General features: G+C 44.2%; 1 protein-coding gene across 3 annotated transcripts in view; it reads right to left on the bottom strand.

Annotated features, from left to right (window-relative positions):
- LOC119958117 (electroneutral sodium bicarbonate exchanger 1-like) overlaps positions 1-14,433 on the bottom strand; it is a 259,631-nt gene that overhangs the window by 104,944 nt on the left and 140,254 nt on the right. For all 3 annotated transcript variants that reach the window (XR_005458961.1, XM_038786362.1, XM_038786363.1), the window contains exons 3-4: positions 11,239-11,382; positions 928-1,063 (exon numbers count right to left, since the gene is read on the bottom strand). Coding sequence is in view for 2 of the 3 variants with exons in the window: in XM_038786362.1 (XP_038642290.1) it covers positions 928-1,063; positions 11,239-11,382 (280 nt within the window). In the remaining variant the exon portion in view is untranslated. The remainder of the gene's footprint in view (positions 1-927; positions 1,064-11,238; positions 11,383-14,433) is intronic.

Below are 14,433 nucleotides of genomic sequence, written 5' to 3'. Positions count from 1 at the left end.
TCACACCCCTTAAGGCAGAGCCTTCTGATGTTGTCAGTGGTCAGGGACAGGAGGATGTGACTGCAAGTGAGGCAGATAAGGGGACCCAGAGAGCAGGAGTGCAGGAGCCCCAGTACTTGCAATTGTCCAACAGGTATGAGGTTCTTTCAGCTTGTTTGGAAGAGAGTGGAGGCTGCAGGGTGGATGGGCTGACTGGAAATGGCAACATGGTACAGGAAGCCTTTCAAGTGGAAGGAGTAACAAGGAATGTAGTAGCAGTAGACAGTATAGTCAGAGGGTTTGTTCTCTGCAGCAAAGAGTATGAGTTCATATGGCTGTGTTGCTGGCCAGTGCCAGGGTTTGGCACATCTGCTCAGGACTGGAGAAGAACTTGCTGGAGGAGGGAGTGGATCCAGTCGTCCTGGACAATGTAGGTATCAACATCATAGGCAGGACAAAAAATATACATTAAAAAGGTTATAGCAGAGCACTCAAATAAGTTGAAGGTAATCGAGCAGAGTCAACATCGTTTTGTGAAAGGGAAATCATGTTCAGCTAACTTATTGGAGTTCTTTGAGGACCTATTATGTGCTGTGGATAAAGGGTAACCAGTGGATGTACTGTACTTAGATTTGCAGAAGACATAGTTGGTGCACCCCATGTGGTCAATGAATGATCAGATTTACATTGAAGGATTACATTGAAGTGATCGCATGTTTATTAAGTGATGTAAAACCACAGTTCATTTTGAGGATATGCACAATGAAATTGACTAAATAATGAACTGCAGAAATTTGTAAAACTTTTTCTGTGCTGCTGATATGAAAGAGGTGAATGAAGTTTCTTCTTGTTAAGCTTGTTAGTGCTTCTGGAATAGAAGCCACTGAAACTTCACTGACATTTCCAGCATTTCCTCAGGTTGACAAATATTATAGACGTTTCACACACCTGGCAGTCTCCTTCCACTCAGCATCTTCACCCCCACGCACGCAGATTTCATCAAGCTCAGTGAAAAGTTCATGTGGAACATGCTCTTCATCATCCTCAGTTCCCAGAATGAACTGCACTCGCTGGGAAGGGGTGTCTAAAAAGCAGACACACAGCAGGAGGTCATTAATGGGGTCAGGTCTTGCTTTGTTATTTGTACATATACACACAAACACACATATTATACCTCCGAGATATATAAATGCACATATACATAATCATTCTGAAGCTCTTATGGAGGGTTTTCAGGTGAGGATGCAAACCTTTATGTATTCTACATTATCAGCTCTGCAGAAATGCACAATTTGTCTAATATTGAGCCTGTACAAAATTTATGCAAAATTTAAGTTTTTTGTCAAATGTTATTTTTTGTCTCCCGATATTCCTCTCTTCCTCCCGATTGAGATGATTTAGCTGTACAAGCTCCAGCAGCAGAGGCACCACAAAAGTCCAGGCTGTGGATTCATGCGAGCTGCCAGCACTGCCTTCCTCAATTTTCCACCAAGAAATATTGCAGATGAGTGCCCTACAGGGAGGAAACTGCTGCCCATGAGGTGCTTCCCTTGGTATTCAATGGAGAATAGATAAAGCTCATCATGGGCCAGAGTATAGGTAAGCCCCATAACCATTTTGCTGGGACAAATTTCTACCATCAATAGTATTAGGCTGTTATTATTTCTCCATTGGTTTCAAAATACAGGGGTTAGCTTTAATGTAACACACTGGGTGGGAAACTGACATGATCGATCGCTGCCTGTTGTACACCCAACTCAATTTAACTTTCCATTTAAGAGAACAGAAAACAATATTGGGCGTCATGCAAAACAGATGGCCTGTCTCATTGTATCAGTTTCTCACTCGAAAATAAAATCAGAAATAGCAGTGCAGAAATTTGTTGGTATAAAACAGGTGCACAAGTGTCCATTATGCCACATGCAAATTCAACCGCAAAATTGCTTTACCTACCATATTGGAGCAGGTTCCATCATCGGTATCTAAGACTTGAGCTGGAAGTATCTAAACATTGATAAAAATATTTAAATAAAGGCCCTATGCTTTTAGGACCACTTTGTGAAAGTGGTTTGTCCAGTACCTGCTTCGTACGCGAGAAACACTCAGCAACTTGTGGCATGAACAGGCAATAGAATCCTGCAGAAACACTATTTAAAGGTCTCATTCACTACTGGTTTGCGCTTATAGGCATTTTTGCCCCATTTTCTCACTTCTATAAGGAATTTCTGACTTTTAAGTAGATTTTGCTGCTGCTGTTGGATGACCTCAATAAACTTTCATTGCTGTATCAGTGTTCTGGTAGGTCTGCTTTTGGAGTTGGAAGATGACGAGGAACAGCCATGAAGAAAGGAGATAGCAGGAGCAACTGCAAGAAGAGGAGAAGGAGGGCACTGCAGAGGAAGTTATACCCAAAGTAGATTTTCGGGACCCATTTCTCCTTCATGAACTTCTTGGAAGGAGCAAAGTGTCAGGTAGCTCTGTTCCAAAAAAGAAGGCTGTCAAAGAGCTATGTCACCTGCTGCAGCCACAACTCGGGCCTCAAACTGTGGAATCGACAGCACTGCCTGTGGTTGTCAAGATCAGTGAGCCCTCAAGTTTTATGCAACAGGGTCCTTCCAGGCTGCAGGAGGTGACAAGTGACATTTCAAAGCTTTCTATTCACTGTTTTATCAGGAAGGTCACAACGACTCTCTACACCCAGAGGAACAGCTGCATCTCTTTCTCAATGGACAGAGCAAAGCAAGAAGAAAGTTCACGTAACAGGCTACCCCAAGGTGGATGGTGGCATAGGCTGTACACATATTGTCTTGTGCTTTTCCCCATCACCATCCTGGCATCTTTCTGAATACAGTAAGAAGTCTTACAACACCAGGCTAAAGTCCAACATGTTTGTTTCAAACACGAGCTTTCGGAGCACTGCTCCTTCCTCAGGTGATTCACCTGAGGAAGGAGCAGTGCTCCGAAAGCTAGTGCTTGAAACAAACATGTTGGACTTTAACCTGGTGTTGTAAGACTTCTTACTGTGCTCACCCCAGTCCAATGCCGGCATCTCCACATCTTTCTGAATAGAAAAGCATTCTACTTCCTCCATCTCCAGCTGGGTTGCAAGCAAAGGCAGCCCATCATGCTGGTCTGTGGCCATTTCCCAGGAGCAGGTGTGACTCGTTTATACTGTGCAGTCTACTATGCCATCTTTATTCCAACCAGACATTCATAGGTTGACTACTGAGCTGCATGTACATCCCCTTAAGACAAGGTTCAAAACTCCTGTCAGGAACTCAGCCACAAGTGGCCTGCAATGAGAGCCATGCGTCTGTCAGAAATGTTAGAGCAGACAGTCTATGTGATCAAACAATGCTTCTGTTGCTGAACATCTGCGAGCACAGTTTTTGTGCATGATAGGTATTACATTCTGGTGCTTGGCCGGTCAGAATAAATGCACTGAAGAACGTCTAGTTCTAGATGAGTTAAAGTTTACTATATACATAGAACATAGAAAAATACAGCACAGAACAGGCCCTTCGGCCCATTATGTTGTGCCAAACCTTTGTCCTAGATTAAGAACAAATTAATCCCGTGTGGAGTTTGCACATTCTCCCTGTGTCTGCGTGGGTTTCACCCCCACAACCCAAAAGATGTGTTTAGGTGGATTGACCGCACTAAAATTGCCCCTTAATTTGAAAAAATAATTGGGTACTCTAAATTTTAAAAAAAAGAACAAATTAATCTACACCCCAGCATTCTACTGTAATCCATGTACCTATCCAATAGCCGCTTGAAGGTCCCTAATGTTTTCAACTCAACTACTTCCACAGGCAGTGCATTGCATGCCCCCACTACTCTCTGGGTAAAGAACCTACCTCTGACTATATCTTCCACCATTCACCTTAAATTTATGTCCCCTTGTAATGGTTTGTTCCACCCGGGTAAAAAGTCTCTGACTGTCTACTCTATTCCCCTGATCATCTCGTAAAGCTCTATGAAGTCGCCCCTCATCCTTCTCCGTTCTAATGAGAAAAGGCCTAGCACCCTCAACCTTTCCTCGTAAGACCTACTCTCCATTCCAGACAACATCCTGGTAAATCTCCTTAGCTTCCAAAGCTTCCACATCCTTCCTATGGTGACCACAAAACCAATGTCGATTGTTGTAAAAATCCATCTTGTTCACTAATGTCCTTTAGAGAAGGAAATTTGCCATCCTTACCTCGTCTGCCCGATATGTGACTCCAGACCCACAGCAATGTGGGTGACTCTTAACTGCTCCCCAAGGGCAATTAGGGACGGACAGTAAATACTGGCACAGCCTGTGACTCCCATGTCCCATGAACGAATAAAAAAAAACTGCAGGTACCCCTCTCAGGCCACTCTCCTGGGATTGCACCCCGGCACTCAAACAGCTCTGCTCAAGGACAAAGTCAAAGAATGATGCTACATTTTCAAAGGTCCAGAGCCAATATGAAAGCCATCTGAACTTACATTCCAACAATGAGATGTCTGTCTATGGTGTCTGTCCGAGCTGTCAGCATAGACTTCACCATGGTAGGTACCAAGTATACATGGTGCCAGCCTTTGAGCTGGTACTTGAGAAAGTCAGACCAAGTAACACTATGGGTGGAATCCTGGTGAGGTGTTAGGAGTCTTGCCTGTCAACTGCAGCAAGAGATCCCAACTGCCATTTTTCGGGAAGGCCCATCAAACCGCTTGCAGGCTAAGCAGTGGGAAGGCCAGTGACAAGCCTTCCCTGGAATCAAGACCCCGGAGGTGGAAGTCTCACATACCAAGAGCTGCTGGCCAATCAGTGGCAGAGCTCTTGTGCTCAGCACTACCACTCGGGAGGCTCTGGCTGCTGCCACAATGACAAAAGCTGGACTGCCAGGATCGTGGAGCAACCAGACCACAGGTAAGTAATGTCATAATTAAGTAGTTTATACGTAGTATGTAAGATGTAAGGTGTGGGAAATTGAGGGTTGCAAAAGTGGTTTGAGTGGGAAGTGTAGAATGCGAATAGGAGAGGAAGGCGATAGAGTGAAGTATGGTGCATTGATTGTCGGAGAGTGAAAGGAAGCAGGGAAGGTGCATGTTGAATTTTTTTTATTCATTCAAATGATGTAGGCTTCGCAGTCTCGGCCAGCATTTTTACCCATCCGTAATGGTGGTGGTGATCTGCCTTCTTGAACCGCTGCAGTCCCTGAGGTATAGGTACACCCATAGTGCTGTGAGGGAGGCAGTTCCAGGATTTTAACCCAGTGACAGTGAAGGAATGGCCAACATAGTTCCGAGTCAGAATGGTGAGTGGCTTGGCGGTGAATTTACAGTTGGTGATGTTCCCATGTATCTGCTGCCCTTGTCCTTCTCGGTAGCAGTGGTCATGTGTTTAGAAGGTGCTGTCGAAGGATCCTTGGTGAGTTCCTGTAATGCATCTTGTAGATGGTACACATGACTTCTATTATGCGTCGGTGGTGGAGGGAGTGAATGTTTGTGGAAGGGGGAGCAATCAAGCGGGGTTCCGGACAGTGTCGAGCATCTTGAGTGTTGTTGGAGCTGCACTCATCCAGGCAAGTGGAGAGCATTCCATCACACTCCTGACTTGTGCCTTGCAGATTGTGGACAGGCTTTGGGGGGTCAGGAGGTGAGCTATCTGCAACACGATTCCTAACCTCTGACCTGCTCTTGTAGCCAAAGTATTTATATGGCTGGTCCAGTTCAGTTTCTGATCAATGGTAACCCCATAGTGGAGGATTCAGTGATGGTAATGCCATTGAATGCCAAGGGGTGATGCTTTAGATTCTCTCTTGTTGGAGGTGGTCATCGCCTGGCACTTGTGTGGCATGGATGTTACTAGCCACTTGTCCAGGTCATGCTACATTTGGACATTGACTGCTTTAGTATCTGAGGAGTCGCGAATATTGCTGAACATTGTGGAATCATCAGTGATCATGCCCACTTCTGACCTTCTGATGGAATAAAGGTAATCGATGAAGCAGCTGAAGATGGTTGGGCATAGGACACTACCCTCAGATGTCTGACCACCAACAACCACAACCATCTTCCTTTGTGCTAGCTATGACTCCAACCAGAGTCAAGTTTTTCCACTGACTCTCATTGACTCCAGTTTTGCTAGGGCTCTTTGATGCCTTACTCGGTCAAACGCGGCCTTGATGTTACTTCTTGCATTCAGCTTCAGGTTTGAACAAGGTTGTAATGAGGTCAGGAGTCAAATGGTCCTGGTGGAACCTAAATTGAGTGTCCGTGAGCAGGTTATGGGGGCAAAGCGGGATTAGGCTATTGAATTGGATGATCAGCTATGATCATAATGAATGGCGGAGCAAGCTTGGAAGGCCGAATAGCCTCCTCCTGCCCCTATTTTAGTACTGCTTGACAGCACCATTGATGACCTCTTCCACCACTTTACTGATGATCAAAAATAGACTGATGGGCTGGTAATGAGACTGGTTGGATTTGTTCTGTTTTTTGTGGACCGGTACCACATGGCTGGGTAGATGCCTGTGTTGTAGCTGTACTAGAACAGCTTGGGTAGTGGCATGGCAAGGTCTGGGACACAAGTCTTCAGTACCATTGCCAGAATATTGTCAGCATTTTCAGTTGATTTTTAAAAAATTAATTCAAAGGATGCAGGCTTCGCTGGATAAGTCAGCATTTGTTGCCTATCCCTAATTGCCCTTGAGGAGGTGGTGGTGATCTGCCTTCTTGAACTGCTGCAGTCCATGTGGTATAGTGCTGTGTCCAATAAAGATTATTATTATGATGTCTTCAGCTGTTTTGATTTGTTGATATCAGATGGAGTGAATTGAATTGGCTGAAGACTGGTATCTATGATGCTGGGGACGTCTGGAGGAGGCCGAGATGGGTCATCAACTTGTTACTTCTCGCTGAAGACTGTAGCAAATGCTTCAGCCTAATCTTTTGCATTGATGTGCTGGGCTCTTCCATTATTGAGGATGGGGGTATTTGTTGAACCTCCTCCTTCAGTGAGTTGTTTAATTGTCCACCACCATTCATGGCTAAATGTGACAGGACTGCAGACCTGTTACACTTACCTGGCTATTTGGTTCCCGGGACATAGCCTCAGGTAGCGCTGTGCATTCCGCTTCCGACCACTGCAACGTTCCAAGGTGGGATCTACTCCCGTGATATGGGCAGAAGTCCTGCCTAATGCCAATCAATGCCTGTTAAATTGTAAATTGGCAGCAGGGCAATCGGAGCCTGCAGGGATGTGTTCCCCCACCAACTCTTTGAGCCCTTGCCATCCTAAAAATTCAAACAGGTATGTTCCGACTAACACACAGCAAGAAGTTACTGTTCAGTTTTATGAACGGCTTTGATTCTGACTGTCGAGTTGGAAATGCCTACAGGCAAGACACATTTCAGTATATTACAGAATGAACAGTGATATTTATAGTTCAAAATGTTCCTTCCTTTATCAAATAGCCTCTGGTGCTTCATCAGCAAGATGTGTGAATATCTTGTTCTAATTATTTAGTTTTCTTTCGAAGCACTCATAATAATTTAGTAAGAAGTAGAAGGTCCATGAAGATCAGAACTGCATCTCTTTCATTATCCTCTATATATGCAATCTAGATTTTAAATTGTATTATCCTTGAGTCAACCATTTCTATCAAGTATCAATTAGTTTGCAGCACTTTAAAGGAAATCCTTAAAGGGCCCTCTGCCGCCTCTATCTATTTCTAGTCTGTCAATGGCTTACATACATCAATGTTTCATCTTTTGCCTAATCTGCTATTGACCAGTTTTATTAATTCAGATGCTTCAGATCAGAAATTAAATACAATGAATTAATGGGCGCGATTCAGTGGCCTCGACGTGCCCGACCATGTGTCGGAACGAGGCTGTTGAATCTCGCGAGAGGCCTCTTGCGAGATTCGCGATGCTTGAAATGTCTCGAGATTCAACGGAATCTCGTGAGACATCATGATCTGGATTTTGTTCTCTCTGGCTAAAATCTAGATCTGCATATTTAAATGAGCCATTGGACTCATTTAAATATCCGATCGCCAGTTTCACCAGCACCTCGGACTCAACAGCAGCACCTGGGAGACTTCGCCAGGATGGCGTTTAGTCCTGGTCCACATAAACGTGGAACAGGCGTAACAGCATCTAGGAGTTTCCCAGGCTATTGCAGATCCTCGGGTGGCAGGGACCGGGCAGGGTAGCACCCTGGCATGCCACCTGGCACCTTGGCACTGCCAACTTGTCACTTTGGCAGTGCCACCCTGGGACTACCAGGTGGCAGTTATTTTCAGAGCTTGTTTTTCAACCGCGTCATTGGATCAGCTTGAAAAATGATGGCGCTGTGGTACTGCTACCAGACTAACCTCGAGCCCCCCCCCCACCAGAGACCTAAATCCCTCCCATCATGCTGGAGGAGCATCATGTTTAGGGTTCCTTCCCCCCAATCACTCTCCTTCTTCTCCCTCTAATCCTTGATCCCATCATTATTGTAATTGATATCCCTGTCCTCCCCCTGAATCATTTGATGTTGATGTCATGGTGCCCGATGTAGACCTAACAGCTCCCATCTTGAGTGCTCCCCCTACATTACCTGTTTCCCATTTACAGGATATAGGTGCCTCCCATGACTGTGACAGTACCATCTGCGGCCCAGTATCAAGCCACCAATCCCCACAAACAACATGTAGAAGGGTCATACAGACTCAAAACGCTAACTGTTTCTCTCTTCACAGATACTGCCAGACCAGCTGAGTTTATCCAGCATTTTCTGTTTTTATTTATTATTGAATGTGTCTTTGTTTAGTCCTAAACCCATGGTGCCACATTCCTTTATTCCCTTTTCCTCCAGCCACCTATCCAGCCTTATCTGAGATGTTGACATGGCTTTGCTTCAATCACCGTGCATTTCAATCTCATAACCTTGTTGTGAGCACAGAGGCAGCCAGCAAGTTAAGACAATGGAAGCATTACGAAGGCATCCAAGTGGCGCGGGAATGGGACCGGCTGCATAAATTGAATCTGGCCCAGCTGGTGGACCAAATGAAGGACGATTTTTGGAGATGGGGCGCGCTTCCGTTGTGTCTGGCTGGGAGGGTGCAAACGGTGAAGATGACGGTCCTCCCGAGATTCCTATTTGTATTTCAGTGTCTCCCCATCTTTATTCTGCGGTCCTTTTTTAAGCGGGTCAACAGAGTGATCACGGGCTTCGCCTGGGCAGGCAAGACCCCGCGAGTAAGGAAGGTATTGCTTGAGCAGAGTCGGGGAGAGGGCGGGCTGGCGCTGCCAAATTTTAGCAACTATTACTGGGCGGCTAATATAGCCATGATCAGGAAGTGGGTGGTGAGGGAGGGGTCGGCATGGGTGTGTATGGAGGCGGCTTCATGTAAGGGCACCAGTCTGGGGGCGTTGATAACTGCACCTCTGCCGTTCCTGCCGGCACGGTACTCCACCAGTGTAGTAATGGTAGTGGCCCTGAGATTTTGGGGCCAGTGGAGGCGGCATGTGGAAGCCGTGGGAGCATCGGTATGGGCCCCAATCTTTAATAATCACTAGTTTTCCCCGGGGTGTATGGACGGGGGGAGGGGGGGGTTTCGGTTATGGCAGAGAGCGCAGATTGAGAGGATGGGGAATGTGTTGATAGAGGTGGGCTTTCCGAGTATAAGGGCGCTGGAGGAGAAGTTTTGGTTGGCGAGGGGAAACAAATTCAGGTATCTGCAGGTGCGGGATTTCCTTCGTAAACAGGTGTCAACCTTCCCGCTCCTACTGCTGAGGGGGATTCAGAACAGGGTAGTTTCCAGAGGGTGGGTAGGAGAAGGGAGTGTCTCGGACATTTATAAGGCGCTTATGGGGTCGGAGGAGACGCAGACTGAGGAGCTGAAGCGCAAGTGGGAGGAGGAGCTGGGAGGTGAGATAGAGGATGGTCTACCGGGGACCGGGGGGGGAGTAGTTTAGATTAGAGTAGGGGGTCAATAAGGGAGGGACCTGTACGAGAGGTAAATGGCTTTTGCACTATTCTTATGGTTTCATGTATATTGTTTATTTTGTTGTTGTTACTATACCAAACATACCTCAATAAAATGTTTATTAAAATAATAGACAATGCATCAAATTTACATGATTGAAAATTGGGGTACCCCTTATGCCTCTGACTATAACAGTAGTAAGAAGTCTTACTACACCAGGTTAAAGTCCAACAGATTTGTTTCAAATCACTAGCCCTCGGGTGAAGGAGCTGCGCTCCGAAAGCTATTGATTCAAAACAAACATGTAGAACTTTAACCTGGTGTTGTAAGACTTCTTACTGTGCCCATCCCAGTCCAACGCCGGCATCTCCACATCATGTATAATGTGGAATTCCTTGGAACCTGAATATCATCTGCATTTGAATCTAGAAGAAGAAACGTTCGACCGAAATGTCAGCTAAAGATTTCAAAAATCAGTGTGATTGGGAAAGGACGGAGACACACAGTATCAATAGTAAAAGTGGAACAGTTGTAACTAATTTAATAGTTAATTATTTGGGAAATAGTGCTGCCTGTGAAACACAAAACATGGCCAACTTCATTTGTTTTCGGTAAAACTTGCTCAACACTTAGAGGAGACATCTTTGCCAATGAGGGTACCTATCTAACCTGGTGTTTGTGGACTGCATATTTCACTTAATGTAATTAATGTAATTAATGTCATTGGCACAGGAGAGCTATTGCTCTTATACAACAAACTCTGTTTGTTGTATTACCAATGCTCCAGCAAATTCACTTTATTTCACTGCACCGTGCCCATTAGTTGGGAGCTCTGTTCAGTCCAAGCAAGGTAGGGCTCAAGGAGGTCAGCTGTGTCAAACAGGAATAGTCAAAAGTACAGGAATAGTCAAAAGTACAGCGTTGCTGCAGACATGCAATGTAAAACAACAGCCTGCAGTCTTAGCCAAAACATATCCTACATTTCAAGTTTCTACTTAATGCCAAGACATTATCAAACAACAGCTCAGAAAGGGTTCACTGTACGAAAGTAGAAACCAATGAGAAAATGTTGGATTCTTCTGTAACTTCTAAATCATCAACAAATCTTCAAAAATACTTCCTCTCCATGTACAATGCACCCTCCTTTTCCCACATTGTGGTTCAAATTTTATGAAAAATAGTGGCATTTTAGATGTATTTTTGTATTTGTGTACAATATTGATTCGCAGCTTTGAAATTCTGATGTAAGTTCATAGGTATTCTACTCAAATTTTTACAGTGAAAGAAAAGCTGCAATGTATCTCACCGTAAGTGAGATTGTCCTTTCCTTCTTCCTGGACGGCATCCTTCACTCTATCTCGCTTCTTATGCTTCGATCCATGGGTCCTGTGGTGTCGGTGGCTTTGTCTACCCAGAGGCATACGCACACCAACATACAAGGTCCTATGTCCTACAGGAAGAGGTGAAAAATATAAACATTATACATTAAGCACTCTCAATTCCAAGTACAATCATCACAATGTGAATGAGGCTCCAACTGAATTTTGTTGATTGGTTCTGATGTGTGTTCCACACATTCACACTGCATTGCAAACTGCAATTCTCTTCCCAAATCTCTTCATCTCACCACATCTCTCCCCATTTCCTCAAAACCTTTCTCTTTGACAGCACTTTTGATTATCTCCAACAACATTTCTCCTACTCCTGCACAGGTTTGACCCCATTTCCATCCATTAATGTGTATTAACAAATGACCATCAGCTAATGATGGCAATGGGGGCGGCACAGTTGGCGCAGCGATTAGCATTACTGCCTTATGGCGCCGAGGACCCGGGTTCAATCCCGACCCCAGATCTCTGTCCACGTAGAGTTTGCACATTCTCCCTGTGTCTGCACGGGTCTCCCAACCCACAAGTCAAAGAATGCCATTTAATTGGAAAAAATAATAATTGGGTGCTGTAAATTTATTTAAAAAAAACAAAAAAAAACTAACGATGGCAACTGCTATCCATTTTTTAGTTTCCAGTATCTGTAGGATGTTTTAGGACAATTGCCATGATGAAAAAATACACACAGAAACCTCCTGCAGTCCTTCCAGAATCATCATAATGACCCAATTGGGCTCAGCAACAAAATGGACCCAATCAACAGCAGCAGACAGAGAAGCAACGTTCATCGAACACTTGAAAGGAGAAAACTAGGTGCTGCATCAATTATGCTGAAATAACAAATGATTAAGCTCAAATTGATTTTGACGTTTTAGCAGTCTCAGTGTCCAACCAAAATAGAGCAGCTAAACTATCTAGGGCAGCACGGAAGCACAATGGTTAGCACTTTTGCTTCACAGCGCCAGGGTCCCAGGTTCAATTCCCGGCTTGGGTCACTGTCTGTGTGGAGTCTGCACGTTCTCCCCGTGTCTGTGTGGGTTTCCTCCGGGGTCTCCGGTTTCCTCCCACAAGTCCCGAAAGACGTGCTGTTAGGTGAATTGGGCATTCTGAATTCTCCCTCAGTGTACCCGAACAGGTGCCGGAGTATGGCGACTAGGGGCTTTTCACAGTAACTTCATTACAATGTTAATGTAAGCCTACTTGTGACAATAATAAAGATTTGATTTATAGCCAAAGCAATAGCATACATGTAAGAGGTGCTTCGTTGCGGAGGGATCTGGGTGTCCTCATGCATGAATCTCAGAAAACTAGCATGCAGGTATAGTAACTAATAAGCAAGACAAATGGAATTTTGGCCTTTATAGCTAAAGGAATAGAGTATAAAAGCAGAGAAGTGTTGCTGCAACTGCACAAGGCATTGGTGAGACCACATCTGGAGTATTGTGCAGAGTTTTAGTCCCCTTATTTGAGGAGGGATGTAGTGGCATTTGAGGCAGTTCCGAGGAGGTTCATTAGATTGATTCCAGAGACAAGGGGTTTGTCTTATGAAGAGAAATGGAGAAGTTTAGGCCTGTACTCTCTTGAGTTTAGAAGAATGAGAGTAGATCTAATTGAGGTATGTAAGATGATAAAAGGTATTGGCAAAGTAGATGTAGAGCAGATGCTCCCTCTTGTGGGACAATCTAGAATGAGAGGTCACAGTTTTCGGATAAGGGGGAGCAGAATTAAAACAGAGAGGAGGAGAAATTACTTCTCTCAAAGGGTCGTGAATCTGTGGAATTTGCTACCCCAGAGTGCAGTGGATGCTGGGACATTGAGTAAATTTAAGAAGGAGATAGACAAATTTTTAATTTGTAATGAGTTGAAGGGTTATGGAGAACAGGCAATAAAGTGGAGTTGAGGGCAAGAGGAGGTTAATCATAATCGTATTGAATGGCGGAGCGTGCTCGAGGGGCTGACTTGCCTACTCCTGCTCCTAGTTCTTATGTTCTTATGTAGGAGGTAATGATTAATGATTAAGCTTTAGTACAGAGTTTGCATCCAGTTCTGATCACCAAGAAACAGGGGAAACATTCAAACATTAGAGACACCCTACAGAATAATTCTGTAAACCCAATCATTGAGTACATTCAATACAGAAATCAAGAGATTTTTGGATACTAACGACATCAAGGGATAAGGAGGTAGCGTGGGAATGTGACGTTGAGCTCGATGATCAGCCATGATCTCATTGAATTGCCGAGCAGGCTCAACAGGCCGAATGGCTTAATCCTGTTCTTATATTCCGAAGAGCCACAACACGTACCCCAGTGTTAGGCATCTGAGTTATAAGGAAACATTGGAGAAACTTGGGCTTTACAGACTATAACGAAGGTGACTGAGTGGTCATTTCAGAGGTGTATAAGATAAGGAATAATTAAAATGGCAACCCAAAATTAATGTTTTAAATTCAGACGTGTGAGTAGAACCAGACAACAAGAGTTCAAACTGGTAAAATATAACTTTCGGACTAAAGTTCTTCATTCAAAGTGTGATCAAAGCGTCGAAACATCTTCCAGATAGTATCGGAGGCAAAAAGATCTTGGAACCTTTTAAGAAACAATTGGTTGTTCCAATGGGTTGAACCAGATTTAAGCTCTCTATGGATTGGTGAATCAGATGGGCCAAACTGTCTTCCTCATCATAATTATGTTGTGAACAAGTTCATCCAATAAAGGTGGGAGTCTGCCAAATTTCTTGTTAAATTAACAGTTAACTGCATTCTGCTGTGGATCAAGATACTCCTTAAATTAAAGGAAACATGTAGTATTACATCAGCACATCCATGTAAATGTGATACTGAGTGGTACATAGCACAAAAGGTAAATATTTCCTGTAGTTTTTATGCATGACTCTGAAAGAAAGTGCAGTAGCAATCTACTTGGGAACAAACACATGAAGGTAACATATATTTATTCCCAGTCAACTTAATTTGCCTATTCAACATACAAACCCTGTGATTTGTTCCACAGTCAAAAGATTCTCTGCTATTTTTATGAGGCTGATGCGCTCTGAAGGCTCTTAAAACATTACACAAGGCAGGACTTTCTATCAAATCACTCAGTACTAAACAC

This window comes from Scyliorhinus canicula, chromosome 28 (genome assembly GCF_902713615.1).
Source record: "Scyliorhinus canicula chromosome 28, sScyCan1.1, whole genome shotgun sequence".
NCBI classification, from domain to species: domain Eukaryota; kingdom Metazoa; phylum Chordata; class Chondrichthyes; order Carcharhiniformes; family Scyliorhinidae; genus Scyliorhinus; species Scyliorhinus canicula.
This window is presented reverse-complemented; position numbering and strand designations above follow the sequence as displayed.